The sequence below is a fragment of the Lonchura striata genome, chromosome 8 (genome assembly GCF_050655825.1).
Source record: "Lonchura striata isolate lonStrDom1 chromosome 8, ASM5065582v1, whole genome shotgun sequence".
Lineage (NCBI taxonomy): Eukaryota > Metazoa > Chordata > Aves > Passeriformes > Estrildidae > Lonchura > Lonchura striata.
This window is the reverse complement of record NC_140710.1, coordinates 2,203,317-2,229,302: the sequence shown is the minus strand read 5'-3', so window position 1 is coordinate 2,229,302 and position 25,986 is coordinate 2,203,317. Positions and strand designations below refer to the sequence as shown.

General features: G+C 46.4%; 1 protein-coding gene across 2 annotated transcripts in view; it reads left to right on the top strand.

Annotated features, from left to right (window-relative positions):
* ROR1 (ROR family WNT receptor 1) overlaps nt 1-25,986 on the top strand; it is a 158,712-nt gene that overhangs the window by 92,708 nt on the left and 40,018 nt on the right. For both annotated transcript variants that reach the window (XM_085586130.1, XM_077785317.2), the window contains 3 exons: nt 7,582-7,653; nt 19,452-19,739; nt 21,177-21,207. In XM_085586130.1, coding sequence (XP_085442256.1) covers nt 7,582-7,653; nt 19,452-19,739; nt 21,177-21,207 — 391 coding nt within the window. The remainder of the gene's footprint in view (nt 1-7,581; nt 7,654-19,451; nt 19,740-21,176; nt 21,208-25,986) is intronic.

The window sequence follows — 25,986 nt, the reverse complement described above, 5'->3', positions numbered from 1 at the left end:
TTAAATCTTCATTGCAGCTCAGCTGTTGCCACAGTGACAATCCCACCCTCCCAAATGTCCCAAACCCAGGTCACCCCCTGATAACAACGCAAGGGGGGAACAACATAAATCCATAAAACTTCTCCCAACACATATGCACGATATTTGCCTTTTAATTGTGAGAGTCAACTCACTGATCACAGCAGCCTTTGCAAGGGAGGCTCTGGAGGCATCTCAGCACTTTTCAGGCTCCAGAACTTTTAGGAGGGGAACATTCTTCATCTCAAACAGCCCAGGTGTTGCTGTGCCACAGTGTTGCTTCCCAGTGCTCCTTCCATCCCTCCCCAGACTCTTCCTCACCTTTCCTGGCACTGAAGAATCTTCACTTAACGGTGCCCCAGGACATCCATCTCCTTCTCCATTCCCTCGTGATATTCAATGGGTTTTTGTGACTCCTCTGTTTCTTGTCACATCCACTTCTGGACGAACTCCATCCAGTAATTTCTTTCTGCTTTTGTCAGCTTTTTGCTTCCTTCTCTTGCAGCCATCCAATTTTCTTTGGGTGCTTCCCATTTCCACTTTCTCTTCTCTCTTTCTGCCAGGCTGAGATGCCCAGAAAAGCTCAGGGCATCGAAAAAAAAAATCCAGATAGGTTTGCAGAGATGGGAAATTTGCATTTATTACGCAAATTCCCAACCTTTGTCAATTTGCCTAACTAGCAGCTCTGCTGTGCCCTCTTCCAGTGTTACAACGACCAAGGATCCATCACACTATGGATCCATATCCATTAAAACATCTTTTTTAAGGGCAGGAAAACACCGTCCTCCTTCAATACTTTTGTATTTCAGACTGAGCAGAGTAGAAATAATAATTGCTAGAAAAACCCGGGGATTCTGTGGGTTGGTGCAGTGAGGATCCACCTGAGCTGTGCCATGGTGCCATCCCGGGAATCTGATGCTCCAGCTTTGCTCCAAGTGCCTGGAAGAGCCATCGTGGCCACATTTCTACAGCTCAGAAGCAAAAAGGCTCGACTGTGAGCTGTGAAATGCTGGCCCTCGGCCAAGTGGCCATTTCTTTTCTTCATCCCCTGTCATTAAAGCTGTGGCTTGCTCCAGGGCGCAGTGTTTTGCTCTTCTTAAGTGGAACTGTTAACGACCCAATTTGGAGTCATGTAAAGTGCACCCAGATTCCACTGTGACTTCTAAATCCATCTAACATTAATGATAATCTGTAATTAATAGCTGCAATCAAAAGGAATTGTAGGGCGGTAATTAGAAATTTAGGATTAAGGTATTAGCATATAAAACGGGCCTCTTAAAAATCTCTTCTTCCAGGAGATGGCTCCCATCCGAGGAAGAAAACAATTTTTAACTGATATGACCTTAGCCAAAGATCAAGTTACTAAAAATACCGACTTGAGGAAGGCACCAGGCTGCTGCCAAAACGTCTGAAGGCGTTTGAAGAGTTTGCAGAGACTCGGATGTAGCAATCGCATCGTTTTCTGATGACTTTGAGATTCGAGAACAAACCTTAAGAATAATGGTTTTGAGAAGGAGTTTTAATCTCCCCAGTAGCCTTTTGGGGTGGGTTTGATTGGAACCAGAGTGGCTGCTCCCCTCTGGTGTATCCTCATGGGAGAGAGCAGATCTGCAGGAGGAGGGAAGGCAGAGGGCTCAGGTGCATGAAGCACTTTTGGCTCCCTGCCCTGAAACCAAAAATAGGGCACTGGGGTTCCTCCCGATGGTGCATCCTAAACGGGTTAATCCTTGCCTTAATCTCCAGCCCTGCTGAGCTGCAAGGCTTAGAAAGACTCCCAGGCAGAGAGGTCCTGCTGATGACAGTGCCAGTAGCAATGGGGAGGTGCTCTGATAGATGGGAGAGGTGGGATATAAATGAAGTTCCTAACAATTTCCAGTCCTGCACTAAATGAAATCATCCCCCTGCACGTCTCCCTTTTGAAGCTGGGAATTAATGTCTCGTGGATTTGAAATCCACAGAGCCTGAATTGTTCACCGGTGTTGAAAATTTCCCTATCTAATGCCAATTATTAACCTGCCCAGGGCTATCGATAATGATAACGCTGCAGATAAGGAACAGGGAGATGTGCACGGGAGTTTTACATTTTAAGAGCTGGAACAAAATTAACCATTTGAAGTCATTATAACCACTTGGTTATTAGCACCCCACAACTTCATCTCTGCCTGGAGCTCTTCAGAGGGTCCTTCACCAGCAGAAAATGCATTTTGGACACGGTGATGACAGTCTGGAACTTTGGAGGAATCATTTAAATCCTGTGAGGAGCAGCTGAGGGAGCTGGGAAAGGGCTCAGCCAGGAGAAAAGCCCACACTCAACTGATTGAAGTATTCACAATTCCCACCTCCTTTGGAAAGAGGGGAATTCGAATGCAGTCAGAGAGGAACCGATGTCCTGAAAATCCTTCCACATATTAAAGGTATTAGCAAAATTTGAGATAGAGGATAGAAATTTCAGGGTTGTGCCAGCTTTTAAACAGGTAAGAAAATTAGTAAATAATGGGTTGCATCCATTACAGCCTGTGTAAATTTTCTTCAGCAGCTCCGGGGTGGGCTGTGAAGAGGCTGGAAAATGCAAAATGGAATATCTGGGGAGATCAGATGGAAACGTGGGGAGCTCACAAAGGATCAGGGGAACAGAGAATGCAAAAAGGCAGAAAAGGAAGATGAGGGAGATAGGAGCGAGAGGCAAAACAGCCAGGAGGCAGATCTGTGGGAAGATCCTGGAAGGGATCACTCAGGTAGGAACCAGACAGAGGCAGAGATGAAGTGTTGGTCTGGAATGTGCAGAAAAGCAAAAAAATACCACTTAGCACTTAGGATAATGAGCTTTTCTCTAAGTCTGTATAATTTTATCTGCCATTCCTGTTTTCCTGAAGTTCTATGCAAGTGGGAGAGCTGAGGAGTTTGTTTGCTGGAGATTTTATTCCCTTTTTTAAGGAGGAGGTTGATGTTTCTGGTACATCTGCAGCTATAAAATGTTCATGGGTGATTTGGCCAAAAAGAGCTGTGCCTAAATCCCCCGTGAAGTGAAGTTGTCCTGCCCTGACCCTGCTGCCAGCGTGGGATAACTCCCCGTTGGTGTCTGCAGTCCTGTCTTGCCCAATCTTGTTTTTAATGTCTCGGGAAATTGGGCTTTTATCACTTCCTTAGGCAAATTCCTTCACAGGCTAACAAAGCTCACTTGGGGAAGGCTTTCTGCTCAGATTCAGCGAGAGGCTTGCAAATGGAAAACTTCTTCTTATGTTAAACATGATTTCTGAATAGCTTATCTTATTATTCAGACTTCTCCAAACACCTCCTTGTTCTTTTTGCTGGTTTGGGTATCCTGCAGTGAGACCTGAATTGCAATCACATTCATTTTTCTATCAGAAAAAAAGAAATTACTCCTGATTATAGAAATAATTGTATCAATTTGGTGTAGCATCGGGTTATGGAATACAAAGGATGCCCATGAAGAAGACACTTTGAATTTTTGCTTGCTTGTTTTACAGGATTTATTTTCCACCTTAACAAGGGTGGGATTTCCATCTCTGCCCCAAAAGAAGATCCATGCAGGCCATGCTCCCACTGGATGTGTCCATTCCTCCACCCAGCATGCATCCATTCCTCATGCTCTGGAGTCTGACAAGCAGGATATCCTCATTTCAAGACTTATTTTGTTCTCTCTTTTTTTTTTTTTTTTTTTTTTTTTGTTCTGTACAAAAGATTTATTCCCCATTCAAATTTTCAATTATTTCTGGCCTTGATGTCATCTCAGTTATCTTCTTTCTTCCAGTCTCCAGCTCATCTTACAGATGCAGGTACAGCTTTTTGTAAAGCTTACTGAAGTTTATTTAATCACAAAGGCTGTACAAGGCCTGACGTGTGAAATTCACTCCACACTTGTGCAATACTGTGATAAAATCAGATCTTGGCCAATTTCTCTGTGGGAAGTGTGTTTGAATACACTTTACTTGGCTTTTCACAGCCTGTTGTGACTTCTCATTAACTTAAACCCAATGTTTCTTCATAGGTTGGAACAGATAATTATCTTGCCAGTGTTAAGAAGAGTCATCATTCATCTGAAATTATTCCATGGATAAATAAAACCTTAACAGGATAATGGCTCTGGGTGCTGATCACATTTCTCAGGCTGACTCTTCTTCCAAACAAATCTAATTGTTCAAGTTGAAGCTGGGCAGTAGGGAAGTTTTAAGAAGTAAGAATGAGTTTTTAAACTCCACATTCAAAATTCAGTTGCAATATTGAAGGGACAAGAAGAAACGGCCTCAGGCTGTGCCAGGGAAGGGTCAGGTTGGACACCAGGAGGAATTTCCTCATGGAAAGGGTGGTCAGGCCTTGGAAGGGGCTGGAGTCCCCATCCCTGGAGGTGTCCAAGGAACGAGGATGTCAGGGCTGGTGACAAGGTGGGGACTTGGAACAGATGACCTTGGAGGGCTTTTCCAACCTGGTAATCCTGTGATTCTGTCATCTGGCATCAGATTTTTTTTCCCCTATTTTGAGGAGGTGGCAGCCAATGGGCAAGTCTGTGCCAGTGCCCCAAATGCTCTGAGCAAATCCCTGACTCATCCCTTCCCAGGGCTGGCTGGGAACTCACCTGGAATTATCCCAGGGCTTTTCCAAGGGGAGGTGGCACCACTCTCACTTTCATGCCCAGCAATCCTGAGTCATCACAGGTAGAAATGGAATTCAGGGATGTCTCATGGATTTTTTTCTGGGATGTTTTCTTCTCCTGCATTGGGTGGTTTGTTCCTACACGGTGTAGCTGCTCTGTGAGTTCCCTTCAATCAAATAAAGTGGTTACTGTGGGCACAGTGATGCTTTGAACTTCCTTGGAACTTTGATTGAGGAATATCAGAAAATCATCAGTCACCAGCCTGCAGAACTTCCACGAATTCCAAAGTTTGGTCATCTAATGTGGTTTCTCCTTTAGATGAGCTGAGGCGTGTCTGCTCTGTGAGATTCATGATCATGTTTTCAAAGCCTGGTTAAGAAAACATCAATATGGACACTCTGGAGTTTTAAAAACCAAAATACTGCGTGTGGTCATTGTGGTCATTGTCTGGAGTTTTAAATAACAAATGCTGCATGTGGCCACAGTGTTGTTAGCACTGTCTGTTTAATTTTGGTTAATTTGTGCTACCTGCTGGCAGAATACAGTTGTTATGTGGGCTCTTCACATCAAATATTTCCAGGTGAGCCAAAATAGCTACAGGAACCCCATTGTGGAGTGCCAAATGTCAGCGTGTGACTGAGGAAAGCATTCTCTGTGGGTTTGAGCTGTGCCTGTGGACACAGGGATGAACCAGTTTGGTCCCAGTGATCCCACCTCAGATCCCACTCTTGGAGGGGTTTTACCACAGGAGTTCTCCCATTTTTTGGCCAGGAGAGCTGGAAGGATAAGGAGGGACAGGGAACCAAGCATCCCAGCCTCTGGTACAGCCTGACACCCACCAGCTCCTGGTTATTTGTCACCTACCCTCCACGACACCAATACTGCCACTGGATCTGCTTGTTTTTCCTCAAACCCTGCAAGTTTAAGCCATGTGGTCCCAAAAATGTGGCTTAGAGAAGGATTATGTGGGTTAGACAAGCTCAGCTGTGAATTAAAAGCAGAGAATGAGAAGGGATGGACCCAGCGAGCCAAAATCTCAGCTGGTGCCATTGGGTGCCACCTCTGGCTGTGCCACTGCCCAGGACTGTCCCCAGCAGTGGGCTCTGCCCTGGGGATCTGCACAGGCCAGGGGGAGTTGAATGCTTTCAAATCCCATGTTTACACTGGGAATATTTGGCAGAAGCTGTGCTGCCAGGTGGGCTTTTAAGCCAGGTTTTATTTATAAAGAGGGCACTGGCTGTGTCCGAACCAAACGGCTCCGTGGGTTTGTACAACGTGGTGTTTACAGTCCCTTGTGCTTTTTGAATGAAATAGAAGAGTTGCCAAGACATCAAGTAAAGGCAGAACATCTTTGCATATCCTTGCATGCCATGTTTTATGAGTGAAACGTGGGAATAAGCTAAAGGATGGTGACAAAGCAAAATGAATGCACTTCAGAGCATTCCTGTTCCCTAAGTCACAGCATGCCAGCTCTGCCTTCCCTGTGCACCTCTGAGATCACCCAGCACTGGGGGTCCCCCCAGGGTGCAGGACTGGGCTGTGGGATGCTCATTTTCAGTGAATGTTGCCAGGACTGGCACCCTGAGCACTGCTTGGTTTGATTTCACCTTCCCTCTGCCACCCTCAGTGCCGTGCAGCATCCCTCTCCTCCTGCTCCAGGTCAGGCTGCTCAGGGCTGGCTGGACACAGGGAATTGGGAGGTGCTCTGCTTTCCCATGCCATGGAATGTGTGTGACACCCCTTCTTCCCAGCTCCCACCATCACTCACTAAAGCTCATATAAATCTATTTCTCCCTGGGGATGACTCCAAAAGCCTTCCCTGATGCCTGAGCAGCCTCAGAGGCTGCAGGTGGATCTGCTGTTAGAGGGAGACAGTAAATCCTGGATGAAGTTTGGATACAGGGAATGTTCTGCTATGACCTACAGCTGAGGCAGGACGTGCTGGCTTAACACCACCCTCCCTGAGATTTGCTGTTTAAAATATAAATACAGACTTGACTCTCCATTCAGCTTTTCCTGAAGAGTAAGGAATTCTCCCAGCAAGGAGCAGGTGCTGCTGGGCTTCAGATCAGTCCTTCCAGCCCTGTTAACTTCAGTGTATAAACCACATCCCTTCTCGTGCACATGGGTTTGCAGGATTGAAATAGCTTGTAAATATTAATAGAAATAGAATATTAATATCTTCTCAGCACCACGTTTCCCTCAGCTCTACCACTGCAGAGTCCTTCTGCCTCTCTAAAACCCATGGGGAGATTTTAGGGTGGGTCAAGTCCATCCCAAAGATTGGCTGTGATGCCTCAGGTTTTGGCTTTTATATTTTCACATTCTGAGCTGCTTCAGTGTGTAACTCTGAATTTCACACCAGGGGATGCTGAGCTCTGTGCACAGAGCAGGGAGACAAAACAATTCCTGCTCCAGCTGGGCACCAAGGACAAATGATCCAAACCTCAGCCCAGGAGCACAAACAGCGTGGGCTGGAGAGAGAAAAACAAGCAGGGTGGGACTGATGGGCTGGAGCTGGAATGGGACAATGAACTCCAAGGTGCCAATGGAGCAGAACTGATCCCAGGAGAGCCCCGGGAGCGCTCGTGCATTTTGGGACCATTTTGGGTCATTTGGGTGCAGCCCTGGCTGGGCTCTGGTGCTGCCCAAGGTGGATCCATGGAGGAGATGCTTTGGAGAAATCCCTGCTTTATTCTGGGACTCTGCCCAGCCCTCACAAGGCATCATCTGCTTTTTTAACACGAGGCCTCACAGTGAGCAGCACTGCCAAACCAAGCCAGCCCTGGCCCACTGCCCTTTCCCCCTTGGCTGCTTCTGCTGCCCAGATGGCTCAGCCTGCCAGCACAGAGCATCAAATCATTTTATTCCTGTGACAGCATCTTGATTCCTGATGATATAGAATCCATATATTAACAGCATCTTGTGGTTCTTCTCTTTTCCCCTTCCAGGAGTGAATTCCTCAGTTGTTGCTGATTTCATGCCCACGTCGTCATGGAACATCTCAAGTGAATTAGATAAAGGTAAGCAGGCAGAAAAAATCCCCAACACCACCTGAAATCAGATTTTATAATCTCTTCTTGACTTGACCAAATCAGCAAACAAAGAGGGTCAGGGAGTATTCAAGATAAACCTCATATGCCTCAGGATCCTCTGACATTTAATTCCGTGTGGTTCTGGGATTTCTGGAGATTGCTGTGTTCATTTCTTGTATCAAGAAAATGTTCCACAGGGCAAAAATATTTCAAGGTGTTCTGTCACACATTTTTTTCTGGTGGATCTTGGGATTTGATCTCAAAATTCATAAACATCAGGCACTCCATTTGCTCTGATATGTTTTATTACAAAATTTTAAGGCTTTAATAATACAAAATACATTTGCAGGTGGTAATTAGGTGTAATTTGGTGTTCTCCAAGGGGTATATATTGTTAAAAAATGAGAGATTTATCATTCTCCTTCATTTTGTAAATTAAACGCTGCTAATTTAAGGCAAATTTATGAGATTTCCTCATTGCAAGGCCGTGCAAGCTCCTGAGTCAAACCTGTGCATCTTTGAGGATGCTTTTAGCCACCCTCACTGTGCAATTTGTCTACCACTTTTCATTTTCCAACCATTTACTGCTGAGATGGAAATTTCCCACAGCAGAATTCTATCCCAGATGGTTTCCCCAACTGTTTTTGTCTTTGTTTTGTTACTGTTTTTTGAACATGTGTTCGTAATGTTTGATGTTTATGCATAAATATGTTTTCTGTGCTTAAGGATGAGGAGAATATGTAATTCTGTGTACTTTGGGTTGATCCTTTCACATCTGCCATCCCAGCAGGGAAGGAGCAGGATTTTGTGGTGATCCAGGACACAGTGGAGAAGATGAAAGTCAAAGGGCTGGTGCTTGCTGGTGGGAAAGGGAGAAAAGCTTGTGGTCATTCAGCAGAGAATTCCCAAATCCCAGCAAACTGGGAAGGTGTTGACAGAATGGAGTTCTTATCCCAGGTGTGGGCTGTGCTCAGGGAACATCCCAGAGCTGGGGAGAAGTGGAGGTGATGCTTCCCCCAGGCAGGAGAGTGGAATCACAGAATGCTTTGGGCTGGGAGGGACCTTAAAGCCCACCCAGGGACCCCTCCCACTGTCCCCAACCCCATCCAGCCTGGCCTTGGGCACTGCCAGGGATCCAGGGGCAGCCACGGCTGCTCTGGGCACCCTCGCAGGGAAGGATTTCATCCTGACATCCCATCTCAACCTCCTCTCTTGCCACGTTTCTTCCCTGTTTGGCAGCTTTCTTTGGTTTTTCAGGAAATAGGAAATAATCAAGTGGCGTAGAAATAAAACTCAGGAGTTTGGAAATGCCAGAGAAGGCAAAACTTTGATTTGGGAGAATCCAAGCACTCTTGACTGAAGCATCTCCCCACGTTACCTCCGTGGCACCTGTTGCTGAGCTGGAGATATTGTCAGGAGCAGGTAAAGCGAAATTCCCGGTTTCTAATCCACCTTGGAATGCGGCAATGAGCGGCTGGGGCTGAGTCCCGCATTCCTAGGGGATTACCGGGCCCTTTGCTGCGGCTCATTAGCGTTTAGAGCCACACCTCAACTCAGATTTACATAGGGGATTAAAACAAAATTTATTTATTTTTTGTGCACGAAAAGCTTCGTCAGAGGGGCGGCTTCTCCCGGGGCTCCTGCCAGCAGAGGCACGCAGGTTTTGGCTTGTCTCACCTGGGCTTTCATGTGGGAGCTGCTGCTTCCCTCCAAGCCCTGAAACTCCAGCTTGGATCGAGCCAAACCCTGGGCAGAACAGGGGAAACCTCCAAGGAGAAAATGAGGTTCGGGTCCCGTTTGTTTTGCATCTCAAGGAGTGTCTTGGTTTGAACAGCCAGGTGTCTGCTGAGGAAGGCAGGAGCTTCCCCTGAAATGGAGAATGCAAACCCCCTCCCTCCAGATTATTATAATTTTGAAATTGAGGTGCTCTTAGGCAAAGATATGGAAGTAGGAATAACAGTTCTTTATTAGGGAAGAAAATAATTTAAAAAAAAAAAATGCAGCAATACAAAACAGCACTGCCAGAGTCAGAGCAGCCCTGTCCCCTGTGGGTCAGGGAGGTGGCTCAGCCCCATCCCAGGGGGGCTCAGCCCTCCTGCAGTGCCAGCTGTGCTTCTGCTGGAGCAGGATCTGCACAAGGGGGGAGTTTTCCTTGGAGCTCCAGGGCTGGGGGAGATGGGCCTGGGCTCCTCTGGGAATGCAGGGGAAGAAAGCTGCTCCTCTGGGAATGCAGGGGGAAGAAAGCTGCTCCTCTGGGAATGCAGGGGGAAGGAAGCTGCTCCTCTGGGAATGCAGGGGGAAGAAAGCTGCTGTGGTATTCCAATTGCTCAGATTGTATCCAGGTAGGAATGCTCGGCTCCTCCCCTGGGCAGAGCATCTCCCCATGGATGCTGGAATTTTCTCAGCCATGCAGGGACACTCACTGGCCATGAACAGAAGATAATTAATAATTAATGGCCCATGAACAGCAGAGATCTCCTGGAAGGAGGATTGGCTGTGGCCGAGATAAAGAAAACTGCCCAAATAACAGGAGATAACTGCCCCAGCTCAAAGATGGGAATAGGATACACATTCCCAGCCACATCTTGCATTTCCAACCCAAGACAAGGAGCCAAACTCACTTGTCTTCCAGGAGGTGCCGGCGTCGCAGTAAAAGTAATTTTAAAGCCTGTTAAGTTCACCACATGAAAGTGGATTCCAAGCAGATTTCCCAATTAAATCCCTGCCTGCTCTAAGTGGCTCTGACTCTACCTGCTGCCTTTTGGAAACGAGCATCTCCTCCTCCAGTGTGTTCCTCATGTTGGGGAAGGAGGAACAGCTTGATAATAATATTTTGCATTTTGAAATAATGACTTAATTTGGTGCTTTCCCTCGCCGGGTGAGTTCTGCAGTTATTATCTTACAACTGAGCCCTATTCAGGTTTCAATTTCTATTAAATAAGCTAAATCGACAGCATTAAACAGTTGCCTGTTTATTCTTTTTAGCAGGAAATGAATTTAAAAGAGACGCAGCCACCCGTGAAGAGCTGTTGAAAGCAACGATTGATGGGAGGGAGGAGGTGGTTTCTCACCAAAACCTTAAAAAAACAAACAAACTGGGCATAAAAAATAAAAAATAATCACTTTTAAAAGGGGGAGATTTAGCTATAACCATTTCTCTCTCTTTCTCTACTTGTAAACCATGGTGTGCAGAGGGAAAGCCACGAGGGAGAAAGAGAAATGAAAATATGATCCTATAAATATTTAATTCTATAAAGAGAAATAAGTGAAGTTGGGGGGAAAAAGGGAGCTGTGGTGGTAGGAAGAGCCCCATTCCAGGGGGTTGGTGGCAGCATGTGGAGCCTTTCATTCCCAAGTTTTTTGAGATTCCCTTTGGTGGGGAGAGCCCGGAGCAGCTCCAGGTGGGAGATCTCCCATGGGACTGTGGTTGATCACTCCAGGAGGTTGGGAAAAGCCTCATCCATGTGTGCTCCTGCACAGCCCCAGGATGTGGCACAGGGGTTTCTCCTTGGATTTCTCCTTCCCTGTGCATTGCCTGCCCTTCTGTCCCCTCTGAGCACCAGCTCCTGCTCCAGCTCTTTGTCTGGGAAAGCTCCCAGTTTCCCATCTTCTCTCTGTTCTTTAGCAAGGTGAAGAGCCCTCCATGCAGCTGCTCCTGTCCCACAGAACAGATCGTGGAAGGAGAAGCTTTTCCTTCTTCCTCCCATCCCATGTCAGTTTATTTCCAAAGAAATAGGCCTGAATTAGAATGAGAACCTCTTTACGTCTGCTCCACTGGAGGAATTGTTTGGGATCTCTTCTTCCTTAGGAAAAGATTATATTGGAGTCCTTGGCAGGAAAGGGTCAGCTCTGGAATATTATTTTAACTGTGAGTAGGACTCAGCTTCAGTGGCTGTTCATTCTGCAGGGCTGGTAAGGGAATGCTGCAGCTGCCCTGGAATGGGTCCTCCCAGTGCCCCCATTCCCACCTGCAGCCTCCTCCAGAGGCACAGGGATGTGTCCTGGCTGTGCTGAGGGCACTGGGGCAGGGCTGCAGCTCATTTCTTTTTGTTGGTTCTTCCTCCCAAGATCTCTTCCCTTGATCCTTCGGCTTCCAAAAAAAAAAACATTGCTGTTGGTTTGTGCCTATTTTCCTTTTCCTTTCATGGCCTATCAGCTCTGGCAAGCCTTGGAGCTTGGGAACCATTTCCATTTCCAGACATCCACGATCCCAAGCCCAGGCTTTGAGCTCCCCACAGCCTCTGTGGAGCACAGCATTTCCCAGTGCCTGGAACAAACATTCCCTGGAGAGCTTGGCAGCAGGAGTCAGGATCTGACAGAGGAAGATCCAGCTGGGATTTATCCTTAACATTCAAAGGCGTATCAAGGATCACTTATATCAGTGATCTGGGGGTGCACAGCCCAAAATGAGTGTGGAGGGTCTGAAGAAGGGGTGGGAGAGGTGCAGCATTTGGGACTGCATGTCCTGAACTTCCTGGAGATCCTGGTGTGGGCAGAACATTCCCTGGAAGGGCTGGACAGCAGCAGGAGGGAAATTCAGACAGGAAGGTCTGCAGGACATCGGGGTGCAGCCAGCTCAGGGAGCCTTTGGCTCTCCCTCACTGGCAAATCCAGGCTGGAGCTGCCACCTTGGCACGTGGGGAAAACCAGGTGGGTCAAGGCCTCCTGCCTTTGGCCCCAGTCCTTTAGAGATTCCAGATTCTCCTTTGAAATCACCGGATGCGAATTTGATCCGTGTGCTGAAAGGGGAAGAATTACAGCTTTCACATTCATGCACAATTTACCTTTCTATTTTCCTTTATTATCTGGGGGATATGGGGTAAATCAAGCTCCCCTGATGGGGCTCAGGGTTCTGATTCGATTTGTGGGGTCCCGTTAGTAGCAGGGCAGTAAATTACTGCTACTTTGTTTGAAAATTTTTTTAGCCACAGTACATTAGCTCCTTTTGTTTGCTTTTCCACTGACGGAGTGCACGTTTTTATTTGAGAATTTGTGTTTCTTGAATGTCTCATTTATAAATAATACAGGGTGTGAAATTCGAAGGTCACAGAACACAGCCTGAAAATGAAACCACCCTGGGTAACTTTGGGCTTTCACGGCAAAATCTTCCACAAAAAGCTTCACTTACATCAGATTTTTTATATAATCTGAGTGTGTGCAGTGAGTATTGACCATTATACATAAGGTAACTATATATAATAACCTTTTCCTGGCTCATCCAGCTATCTTTGTTTATTTGAAAGATTGATAGATCAGAGGGTCAAGGGACGTGTTTTATTGTACGTTTCTGTTCCAAATTTCCTGACATTTTTGGTTGAAAAAAAAAAAAATAGACCTTTAAAAGGCACAGAAAGGGCTAATAAGAACCAGATCCTAAAGTGATGCTATGTCAGAATGTCAGAAATAACAGCTTTTCTTTGACTCCACAGCATTAATCTTGAGGCACATACCTTTCCATACACCCTCCCTTTAATGCTGGAGTTTTTCTTTGTGGCTCTTTACTGCAGAGCAGCTTCTAAAGTGACAACAAAATCCCTTGATGGTTTTCAGTAGTTGGCTTTATAGCTGGATGTGGACATTTGTTTACCTATTCCAAATCACTTATTTTTTTGGTGATAAAGTTTAGAGGTTTCCTACTTGGGCTATAAAACTGGTTCCTGAGTAAAGAAAAGCTTCATTTCCCCTCAAAGTGACCTCTGAGACATCTGTCCTTAAACCTCAGAGCTGTCTGATGAAAGGAGGGGCAGAAGCAACTCTCAAAAGCATCCAAGAGTTCATGCAGGGCAGGGAGTTGCCCAGTTCCCACCCAAAAGCAGTGGGATTCGGGTTCCAGAAAATGTTTTGGAAGTCTGGTTTCCCTCCACAAGCCCAGTGGTGTCTCCAAGCTGCCAATTATCAGAATGTCAGAATTAATTCTGAGAATCCCAATGACAGTCCCAAGTGGAGATCTGCAAAGCCATCAGGCCTGGAGCTGTGCCCTGCCTGGGTGAGGGAAGGGGTCCTGGTTATCCTGAACCCTCTGGATGGAGTCTGGAAAGGGAAAGTCCAGGACAGAACTTCCATGTACATCCCAAACTGACTCTTGCACATCTCTGAGGAAACCCACTGGAAATAAAGCTGGGCAAGCTGAGGCAGCAGGTTTCCTTCGTCCCAGGATTGCAGACATTGGATATTTCCACGGGATTACCTGGATTTTTTTAATCCTGATATTTTTCAAGAGTTGCCAGATCATGACTTGAGTACAGCATCTCTTCCCTCCCACTGTCATTCCTCTTGTTTATTCATTTAAAATAGTGAAATTCCAAGTGGGAGTTTTCCTTTTACCCTTTTTAATAACAAGGTCTGGTGATCAGACCCACAGGGAATTGTCTCCCTCTGTGAGTTACGGGCAGATCCAGCAATCCATGGTGAATTCTTTTTCCAAGGGATGTGTGTGGCCACGCTTCCATCAGGAATCCTGCTGCTTCCTTCCTTTTCATGGAGCAGCCAGCAAACCCCTCCAGCATCTTCAGTCTGGGTGGACTCTGTGTGGCTGACCTTCTCCAGAGACAATTATTCCATAGGGAAGATTCCCAGTGGTGTGGGTTTGGTGGCAGTGCTGAGATTGGTGGGTATGGAGCACATCCAGGAGCACGCTGGACTCCTGGATGATCCAAGGCTCTGAATGAATGAAAATGCAGCTTTCCCTGAGACACTGCTGGGCATTTTTCCAGCGTGTGCAGTGACAAAGAAGCAGGGAGCTGCCAAACCTCTCAGTTCACAAACGTAATTCGAGGCCAGGTTCACAGAATTCACAGAATCACCAGGTTGGAGGAGACCTTAAAGACCAGCAAGTCCAGCCCAGCCCCAACACCTCAACTGACCCCTGGCACCCAGTGCCACATCCAGGCTTTTTAAACACATCCAGGTTGGATGGGGCTCGATCAGCCTGGTCCAGTGGAAGGGTCCCTGCCCATGGCAGAGTTTGGAATGAGCTGAGGGTTGAGGTCCCTCCCAGCCCAAACCATTCCAGCATTCCATAAATGCAATAAGCACTGGAATGTTGCTGTCCCTTACTCCAGCCAGGGCAGGTTCTGCTCCCTGTGCTGCAGTGCAGGTTTGGATCTTCAAGTCCAGAATTCAACAACTTCTCCAGGCCAGCAGCTGGAAAAGGTGTCCCCACAGCTGCTTGAGGAAAGGTCTGGAGATGTTTGCAGAGAACTCTGTTGTTCCCCATCTGTAATGGAAGGAACTTGGCTCACCAGCCTTTCTTGTGCACCTGGATTAAAGCTGGTTTAGGCTTGAGCAGAAACTTTAATTTTAGCTTTTCTTTGAATATTCCGAAAGATCAGAAGGGCAGAAAGAGAAGGATAAATGAAACAACAGCTCTTCTCATAAAATGACCCTTCCAGGGTCTAATCCTGCATCCCCATCGTGCTTTAAACACCTTGTGAAATCAGACACACGCAGCACACACGGTGCTGGGGGGGAAAGGTCTCGCTGTGGCCAGCAAAATCCTCCTGCAAGCCAAGAGGGTGTTACTGCTCTAAGCTGCATTTTGGTAATTTAAGATAGAGTAACCATGTGGTCACAGAGCAGATTAACATTCTTTGGCCAGCCAGGACGAGCTTTTATTTTGAAAGCCACCTGGGTTCCACTTAAAAGTAGTAGAATAGTGGAGGATTTATTAGGACTGGGCAGGCTCCTATTGAACAATATCAGGGCAGAGCTGTGGAAATACAGACACTTTTCTTCTTTGGAGACACACAATGCTCTACATTTCATCCTTGCACAGCTGTTGCCGTTCTGTAACATCAAACCAGCACAAAGTTTGGCCACGGAGGATACCTAATATTTGGGTTTTATATGCAGTGTCTCCAATTTATGCGCTCAGAATCATGAGGATGACTTATGATGTGTTGTGTTTGCCTTGGCAATGGCTCAAACCCAGAAATATATTTCAGGCTTGGCTTTCCAGATATTATCTCAAGTCATTTAAAAGTTCATTATAGGGCACCCGCTAGTGCTGCTCTAGTAGAGGGGCTGTCAGCATTTTTCAAGGGTTTATAACTCAGCCATTAAAAAAAAAAACTCTCTGTGGGCTGAAACTTGGCATTCAGGGTCTAGGCCCAGCAGTAAATTGTTTTTACAAATTAAAAAAAAATCAGTTTGACTATTATTAAATTATAGGTGGGCTAAATTTTATTTAGAACTCTTTCAGGCTATTCTCCCGTACTTCTGTAAATTAAAACATTTCCCAAATGTTTTTATAGGGAGCTACTCTAAAATATGGACAGGCTTTTGTTCTGTGCTTGAAACCCTGAGATTTAACTTAAAATATAATAACAGTGCTTATCCCAGCATAGCACTTTTCACCTTCAAAGTGCTTTATGAGCATTATCTCATTAATGTACATAGCAGCCTCCCCATGATGTAAGGGGGATTATTATCCTCACTTTATGGCTGGAGACATCGAGCCAAAAGGTTTAAGGCTGTTTTTAAAAGGCCTTAGTTGCACAAATCCCATGTGAGCTTTGATTGGCTTTGGGTGTCTACTTCCCTTTGGCTCTTCTAAAAATCACAACTGAGCTGATTCACCCAAGGCTGCTCCGAGCCAGGATTAAACTCAGACTTTCCAAAGGCCAGTGCCACCAGACTGGATCATTCCCAGTACACAAACCCCATCCTTTTTCCTAAGAAATTGTTCTGTAGGTCAGAGGGAGTCAGCTCCATCCGGAGGGCTCCTGGATGGCAGGAGAGGGTCAGATGAATTGTGGTGAAATGGTTTGGATTGGAAAGGACCTTAAAGTTTATCCCATTCCACCCCTGCCGGGGGACACCTTCCACTAACCCAGGGCTTGGACACTTCCAGGGATCAGGAGCAGCCATGGCTTCTTTTGGAAAACCATGTCAGGTCCTCACCCTCCTCACAGGGAAGAATTTCTCCTTTGATGGGCTGTGGAAGGTGAGAGACACAATAAAAATACAACTGGGTTTCTCTGCAGCCCCTCCACACCAGGCAAGGGCAGCAATGGAGGAGTTTGGTGCATGGCAGGGGAGGGATGCTCATCATTTTGTGTGCCTCAGCAGCAATATAAGGTTTTTGGGGAGTTTATTTTCAATTCCAAATCTGCTTTATCTGTGAGAAACAGCCTCCAGAGCTCCCAATGCCTTCAAACCTGCCCTGTTTAAATCTCATCTCAGGTGAGCTGCTTGATCTGGCGTATCATTCTGATGCTAAATGTACGGATTTGAGGACTAATCTAGGGTGAATTTAGGAGATGAATTTGTTTCAGTGTTTCTGCAGTAGCTCCTGGAGGAAGGTGGAGAACAACTAGAGGAGTCAGCAGCTCCTGAGGCCACTTGTGTTGGTACTTCCAGAGAAGCTGCAGCCACACTTTTTCACTGACTTAACGATTTCTATTGATACTTCAAAATCCTGCTCCAGCCTTTGGAAACCTGCCCTCCACCCTCACTGCTTGATCTTGATTTGCCTCTCCTGTATTCCTCAGGACTTTAAAACCTGCTGTTCACCGAGCTGTTTGTCAGCCAGCCCATCCCAGGGTTAGCTGGAGATGGCTGAGGGAGCATTATCAGGAATTACACAAATGGCTGCGGTTCAGAAACGTTACCTTGGGTAATTAACTGCGGCTCTCCGGTCCCAGGCTATTAGTGGGGCTTTATTAAACCCAGATTGTGCAGAGAGAGCAGGAATCCATGAGCTGGCTGGAGCTCTGCTTCCCAGGGAGGGTGTTGGGATGGCAGGGCAGAAACCTGCCTTGGGATGGAGCTTGGAGGAATGGTGCTGGGGAGCTGAGGAGCCCTCGGACACCCCTGAGAGACTTGGACCCTGCTGTCTGTCCTACAGGGCTGGGCTCTCTGGCCTTTTAACCCCATCCACAGCTTTCCTAAATAGTTGGATCTGTGGGAGTATCAGAACAGCTGTATTTTCATAGAATCATGGAATATTCAGGTTGGAAATGGACTTTAAGATTACCAAGTCCAATTAGCATCATGTTCACCACTAAACCACGTCCCCAAATACCACTTCCATGTGTTTTGTTTTTTTTTTTCCCAGGCATGGTGACTCCACCACTGTCCTGGGAAGCCTGTTTACATGCTTTACAGCTCTTCCCCTGATTTTTCCCCCTGGTACCCAATCTAAACCTCCCCTGGTGCAACTTGAGGCTGTTCCCTCTCATCCTGTCCCTGCTCCCTGAGAGAAGCACAGTTTCACACCTGCACATCAGAACTTAATTGAAAAAATACAGGTGGAAAAAAAAATAAATCTGTGGGCAGGGCCTCGGTGCCAAATGTTTGTCCCAAATGGCTCCTGGGACCAGGTGAGGACAGGGAGGCTTTGTTCAAAGTGCTGTGCAAACACAGGGTAAGTTGTGTGCTAAACAGATTAAAAACAAAGGCAAGAGATACTGCTCTCCACAAACCATAATGAAGGGAGGAGCTGGGCAAGCCAAGATTACAGGGATAATTAGGGAAGTGGCTTACTTAGGCAGGTTGGGTGGCTGAGCTGGTTTGGAACATGCTGGAGGGTTTTTTCACACTTTTAGGAAGGTTTCTTGCTGGAGTGAACTGCAGATGGACTTGAGAGTGATGGAGCACAAGCAGCCCAGCAGCAGTTTGGGGATGGAAGTGTCCAAGGCCGGGTTGGACAGGACTTGGAGCAACCTGGGATAGTGGAAGGTGTCCCTGCCCGTGGTAGGGGGTGGAACTGGATGAACTCCAAGGTCCCTTCCAAACCAAATAATTCTGATTCTGGCTTGTCTTGACCTCCTGGTTTGGCTCTGAGAGTTCAGGAGCCAGATGCAGTGGGGATTTCTCATTCCTTGGCCACCCTGATGGGACAGCCAGCAGCTGATGGTGGCTCTGGACACAAACAGCCACTGTTAGGTGCTCTGACATGGAGCTGAGAGCCTGAGGATCCCATTCCCCATCCCCAACCCATCTCCCTCCCTGCCTTTAGAGGATTGAATGAAGTGGTGAATGAGGAATGGGTCTCTTCCTGAGGGATGCCCAGTGAAATAGCCCTTGACAGAAGGCAGTGCTCAGGAGTGGGTTAGGAGAGATTCATCTTCATAATTTTCATTTAATTTGATTTTTCAGCCATGAGGCCTATTTCAGATTGGAGGTAATCCTCAGTACTCTTAGCCATGGAAATACTGAGTGAGAATAAAGTCTCCTTTCCAAGATATGATCCTTATTCCTCATCTCTGCAGCTGATGCTTACAAAATCATGGACAACACGCTCTCTGCTCAGCCTGTGAGTCACTCAAAATGCCATGGAGACGGGATCACAGAATCCTGGAATGGTTTTGGTTGCAAGAGACCTTAAATCCCACCCAGTGCCACCCTGCCATGGGCAGGAACACCTTCCACTGTCCCAGGCTGCTCCAAACCCTGTCCAGCCTGGCCATGGACACTTCCAGGGATCTAGGGGTAGCCACAGCTTCTCTGGGTAACAGGATTTGCACTTCCGAATTATTCCTTTCATATGTTCCTACATTTGGTGGATTCTGGCATAAGCCACGGGCAGGTCAGCATCAGAAATGAACAACTGGAGTGCTGAGACGTTTTTCCTGTGTTTCTGTTAGGAAAAGGGAAAGAAAAAAGAGCATCAGTGGTTTTTTTTTTTTTTGTCTGTGCTAAATGAAGCCAAAGAGGAGATGTTGAATCAGCAGAGGGATTTGTGTCTCATTTGTGTCTCATCCAAAGACAAGCAGGAGCTTTCTCCACCATGACATTCCCTGCTCTGGAGTCCTTCACTCCCCTTCTTTTCTCTCCAACCCCAGATTATTTCCTGACGCTGGACGAACCCATGAACAACATCACCACCACCCTGGGCCAGACTGCAGAGCTGCACTGCAAAGTGTCTGGGAACCCCCCTCCCACGGTCAGGTGGCTGAAGAACGACGCTCCCGTGGTGCAGGAGCCGCGCAGGATCTCCTTCCGAGCCACCGCCTACGGCTCCCGCCTGCGCATCCGCAACCTGGACACCACCGACACCGGCTACTTCCAGTGCGTGGCCACCAACGGCAGGAGGACTGTGTCCACCACCGGCGTGCTCTTTGTCAAGTTTGGTGAGTTTTCTCCTCTCCAACTCTTCCGGCTCTTGTTTTTAGGAGGAGGTGTTTATCCAGGGGAGAGCGGTGCGCTGGTGCGGTGGCCTCGTGGGATTGTTGAGGTGGGAAAAGCCAAGTTTGTTAAACTTTAATTAAAGTCAGGTTATGCAGAGAGAAGAGGAATCCATGAGCTGGCTGGAGCTCTGCTTCCCAGGGAGGGTGTTGGGATGGCAGGGCAGAAACCTGCCTTGGGATGGAGCTTGGAGGAATGGTGCTGGGGAGCTGAGGAGCCCTCGGACACCCCTGAGAGACTTGGACCCTGCTGTCTGTCCTACAGGGCTGGGCTCTCGGCCCTTTTAACCCCATCCACAGCTTTCCTAAGTAATTGGATCCGTGGGAATGTAGGAACAGCTGTATTTCCATAGAATCATGGAATATTCAGGTTGGAAAAGACCTCTAAGTTCATCAAGTCCAACCAGCACCCAGCACCACCACCATGTTCACCATTAAACCATGTCCCAGGTGCCACATCCATGTTTTCTGAACTGTTGTAGGGATGGTGACTGCCTTGGCTATGACTGTTTCAACTCTTTTGGAGGAGAAATTTTCCCAATATCCAATCTAAACCTCCCCTGGAACAGCTTGGAGCTGTTTCCTCTTGTTCTGTCCCTCTTCCTTGGGAGCAGATCCTGATCCCCTGGCTATTCCCTCCTGTCAGGAGCTGTGCAGAGCCAGAAGGGCCCCCCTGAGCCTCCTTTGCTCCAGGCTGAGCCCCCATTAATGGAGTACCTGGGTAGATTCAGACCAGAGGAGAAAAACTCCTTTATTCTGAGCGACCTCTGTGTCTGGTGAGTGAGAAACTTCAGCTGGCACTGCAGGCTGAGGGGCTGAGATGAGACACATATATACCTGTCAGGGAAAATAAGCACTCATTCTCCCAAGTTTATATTGAGATAACTGCCTTCAAAGCTGATCATACCACTCTGAAGATTCCAAACAAGAACCAGGTTTTGTGTGTCTTCTCCCCCTCCTCCTCCACGGTCAGGGGGAAATAATTCACCGAGATGAAGATATTTGCACACAGTCCTGGTTAATCCTCTTTGGAACTGGACAAATAACATGCAAGGAATGATGGATGTGATGAGTTTCATCGGTTTTTTTTTCATAAATCTCCCATGTTTTCTGATTTCTGATAAGAAATTAATCATTAGGTGTTCTCTAAGGCAGTTTCAAGAGGAGGGTGAGTTGCTCACCTGTTTATTGTCCTCGTGTCATGTTCTGCAGCCAACACAGGCTTGTCTTTGGTGCTGAGGGACTGCCACTCCTCTGTTCAACTCCATAAACCACAGCAACACCACAGACTGGTGCTTTTATCTTTTAAAAGGTTTTCAAAAGCTTCCTGCTTGCTACCTCGCTGTAACTCATCCTGCTGTTTTTCTTCTGTCACTTTTCCAGGTCCCCCGCCAACAGCGAGCCCAGGATCCTCGTAAGTCCTTTCATGTCTCTTCTGTGCCTTCATTAATCTTGCATTTCAGCAGTCAGAAGTTCATTTGTCATTTGGGGTGACAGGAGCACTTTTCCATTCTGCTTTTTAAGTCAGATGGGATGGTAATTTACTGTAACTGAGTTATCTGTCTCGCAGTGATATTTTCATGTTTTCGTGTCAACTCCTATTTCTTACCCCAGACTTCTTAATTTCCAATATTATTACCTTTAGATCCTCTGGTGCCTTTAGTCTGTGAAGGGATTTCAGTGCACCTACAGGTACTTCATCCATGTCACAGCCCAGTCTGGAAAATATTTATCACTACAAGCAGATTTTACTACCCAGGGTCTTCTTGCTGATTTTAAGGGTCATAAACCGTGTCTGTCTCTCTGTACCTGTATTAATAAACTGTCTGAAAAGATTTTTTTAAAGATGGAGTAGGTGGGTGGGAGCAGGGGCTGTTTAAAGCACAGCTCCCTGTGTCCTGGAGCTCAGGTTTGGCTCCTGCTGCAGGCTCTGAGCACTCCCCACGTTGTATTTTGGCAGTGAAGCTTCTGTCTCGGGCAGTTTTTGAGAATATTCACTTCTATCTCTAATTTCAAAATACCTGCTCAAACCTGCTCACCTTTCCAGTGCCTTATTGTTCTCAAGTGTGAACTCTGGCTGTCCTGACTGAGGTTTGGAATCAGTTTGGTGGTGCTGTGTCCAGCTTATTCACATCTCACATTGTGGAAAAATATTGAAAATCCACCTCTCCTGATGAGGGGAAGGAAACACAGAACCAACCAAACCAGAAAATTCATCAATTAATGCAATGAATGCAATTACAAGGGATGCAAAAACCTGGGGAGGTGAAAAGTTCCTGGCTCCTTATGGAAAATCTTCCATGAATAATTGCAGAGGATCTAAATGAGGAGAAGCATCTGACCACAAAAGGATGTTGTAGGATGCCCTCTAATGGACCAGCCTAAAATGTGGTTTTATCTGCCCTTGTGAAGGTGCCTGCTGTGGAATGCTGGAGTTTGTTTTGGAAGGGATTTCTTCCCTTTCTTTTGCTGGGATTTCAGCTCCCTTAGGTGATCCTGTGGGGTTCTGGGCAGGGAAGTTTCCTGCTGCTGTGGGATTTGGGGGCTGTTGGGCTCTCCAGCAGTTTGGAGACTTAATGAATGAGGTGAGAAAATGGGGATTTTGTGCTGCTCCCACCTAGTTTGGGGGTTCTGGAATCTGTGGGGTTAAACAACACGTCCTTGGTGGTCAGAACCTAGTGGGAGCAGTGGGAGCACAGAGAGCTGGGCTGGAATTTCACTGTCTGGGCCACTCAGGATTGCCTCACTTTTTAAAACAAAATACATTTGGGAATCTTTTTTCCCATTTTTTTCTTTCTGGCAAGGGATTTGGTGTTTTTTTTTGCTCCCCTTCCAAAAAAAACCCCACAACTTAACCAGCTAAAATACACACAAAGGATGTGAAAAGAAAGGAAGATGTTCTCTTTAATAGCTGATTTTGTAGTTGTAATAGTTATGATTTTGTAACCAAAAAGAAATTTAATCACACTTCAGTTGCATGTTGTGAAATGCAGGAGAGAAATTGCCTGGAATTCTGGTTCTTTGTGTTTGCTGCTCCTTCCATGCAAAGAATATCCTGGGGACTGGATTGTGTGACTCTCATGTAGCCTTCTCCCTGTACAAGCTGAAAAATGAATTTGTAGCCATTAAATTAATTTTCTGGGTTTTTTTTTCTGTGCAAACCAAGCCCATCTCTGGCAGTTTTCAAGCTGCAGGGTGAGAGATGAAGTATCTGGCTGTCCTCCCTCATCATCCTCCCTCTGGGGAAACACTTCTCTTGGGAATAGTCTGGAAGCTGGGTCAGAAAATTCAGGAAAAAACCTGATGGCAATTTCCTGGGCCTGCTGTTCCCTTGTCTTTATCAGTCAGCTATGAGTGATATTTATTGTTCATTCACAGATTTCACTTGAGGATCCTGTTTTTAAAAATATCCACACACTCAGCCCTTTTCCCTCCTTACTTTATAGGTGCAGAAAAAGAGATGGGCCGAGTGTGGATGGGAATGGCAGATGATGATTTCTGCCAAAGGGATGGATAACACAGGAATTCTTATTTTTGCTGCTTTCCCTGAGGTGTCCCAGAGCCAAAAGTCTGATTTGGGAATGAGTCTGAAGCAAAGTGCAAGGTGCTGCTGGGTGGGCAGCACTGCCTGCCCTGAACATCCTTCCTTTAATTCAGCCCTGCTGGACAGGCTGTAAAACCCTTGGGATCACATTCCATGATCCTGCTCTGCTGCTCTGACCTAGCTGGGAGAAGCTTCTTTTGTTTAAAAAAAAAAAAGAAAAAAAACCAAAACAAAACCCAAACAAGCACTATTTGTGCTTTAGAAAGACATAATTATTGATTTTATATAATAAAATAAAATATAATAGAAAAATAATAGAAAATATAATAGAAAAATAATATAAAATACAATAGAAAAATAATGTAATAGGAAATATAGAAAATATTTAGAGTGAATATAATATTAAAATTATTAAAATAATATAAAATGCAATATAAAATATTTAGAATTAAATATACTACAAAATATAAAACCAATTTAAAATAATAGAAAAATCAGCCTGGGAGGGGCAGGGAGCTCAGGGAGCTCTGGCTGCAAAAGGCCACCCTCAGCTGATGGAGCTCCTTCTTTTAGCCATGAATTCTGATTTCAAACACAAATTGGGGTGCCTGGATAATTCTGGGGAGATCAAAAGCAGCGTTTTTGTCAGTCACTGGGGTATTTGTGCAATGTTCTGTGGCTGTGTGCTGCACACACAAATTTATCACAGAATCCCAGGAGGGTTTGGGTTGGAAGGGACCTCAGAGATCCCCCAATTCCAACCCCCTGCTGTGGACACCTTCCTCTAAACCAGGAATTTGCACTGTAGCCATTGCTTCTCAAAAATTCCCCCATTGTTTTTGAAGTTCCTGTGCTCCACATCCCTTTGAAAATCACTTTTTATCCATCCTGCATGGTCCCTTAAGGACACCAGAAATGTGTCTTCTCCTCAGGGGTGGCTGCAGAGATCAGAACCAGAACAGAACGAGGTCAGAGCACAGCAGAGCCCTGGAGATGAGAGGATTTCATGTCACATTTGGCCTGGGAAATGGTTCTGTGCCCAATCTTTCTCTTCTTTTTGTCTCATTCTCCATTGTTCCCCTCACCCTGAGCCTTGGCTTTGTGCTTATCCCAGACTTTACCCACTGCAGGAGAAATCCTGGGCACAAATCACTGAAATTAGAGGTGGTGGAGCAAGAACTTCCACAAGAGCTGCAGTGAGAAAGAAAAGGAAAATGCCAGTTTACATGGGCTGGTGTAAAAATGAGCTGGAAAAACCCTGCTGGACTGGAATCCAGTGGGAAGAGTGAAGGGAAACGCTCAGTATTTATCATTTATTGTGTTGTGAGCATGTTCTGAAGGGGTTCAACCTGGATGTGCATGGCAGGGATGTATTCCCAAGTGGAATGTGTATATGCTGGTGCCAATATTCCTCTGGAACAGTCCCTTTGTTCTTCATGGAGCCTCTTCTATATATAAATATCCTAAATATGGCATTGTTTTGTTCTTTATTTAACCACTGGGAATGAGGAGAGGGGAAAAGAGGAGACAAGAGGGCTGTAATTTTAAGGAGCATCTGATTCATAAAATGAAATGGGGTTTGTGATTCCCAGAAATAAATAGCTCACAAGGCTCGAGGAACCACAACCCCCCCTGGATTTTCCTATCCTTTTCAGTGATTCAGATGATTTTTTAAAAAATTTCTTTTTTTTTTACTTTCAGCTAAACACATCTGGGTTTTTTAGTAAAACAGATCTTTTGTGCAGTGGCTCTGTGTGCCAGCAACAAGAAAATGTGTAAGCGCTGGCCAGCATCCAGGTGAGGCTTGGCCAACTGTGTGTGTTATTGTGGATTTCAAAGAGGAACACAAAGACTTTCCTCTTTTGGCCACAGAAGGTAAAATTTAGAGAAGAAAAAAATGCCAATCAAGAGGCCAGAACAGATTCACTGCTCCAGCAGCATCCTGGGAGTGATGTCCCTGCACTCTGGCTGCCAGGTTTCACTCCTGGAATCCTGGAGTTCCAGCCTGTCCCACATTTGGTGGCTGGCACAGAAACTCCCTCCTGCTGTTCAGTGATGGAAATTCTGAACGAGGACTGGACACAAGTCCCAGGTGTTTTGCTGAGGGATCTTCTACAGTCCCACTGTGTGCTGGTGCAGCAGCTCGTTCCTACAACCCTGTGGGATCTGAGACACAGCCCTGAAGTGGGATATTGCATGCAGAGCCCAATATAAATATATTTTGGGGGAAAAGAAGCCCCACTTGGTGCGAGGCTGGAGCCTGAGTGGCTGATGCTGACACAAACCATGTTCATCCTGCTGCGTGACTTCATCCCAGGGAAAAGAATCAGAACCCTCCCTCAGTGTGCCAGGGGCTCAGGCAGGTTATCTGCAGTGGGAATGTTCCTGGGGAGAGCTGGCCTTGTCCTCTCCATGGGCTCTTTGATCTGCTGCACACTTATCTCTCGTGCCACTGATGCCTCAGGTTTTAAATTTCTATTTTCACATTCTGAGCTGCTTCAGTGTGTAATTCTGAGCTTCACACCAGGGGATGCTGAGCTCTGTGCACAGAGCAGGGACACAAAACAATTCCTGCTCCAGCTGGGCACCAAGGACAAATGATCCAAACCTCAGCCCAGGAGCACAAACAGCGTGGGCTGGAGAGAGAAA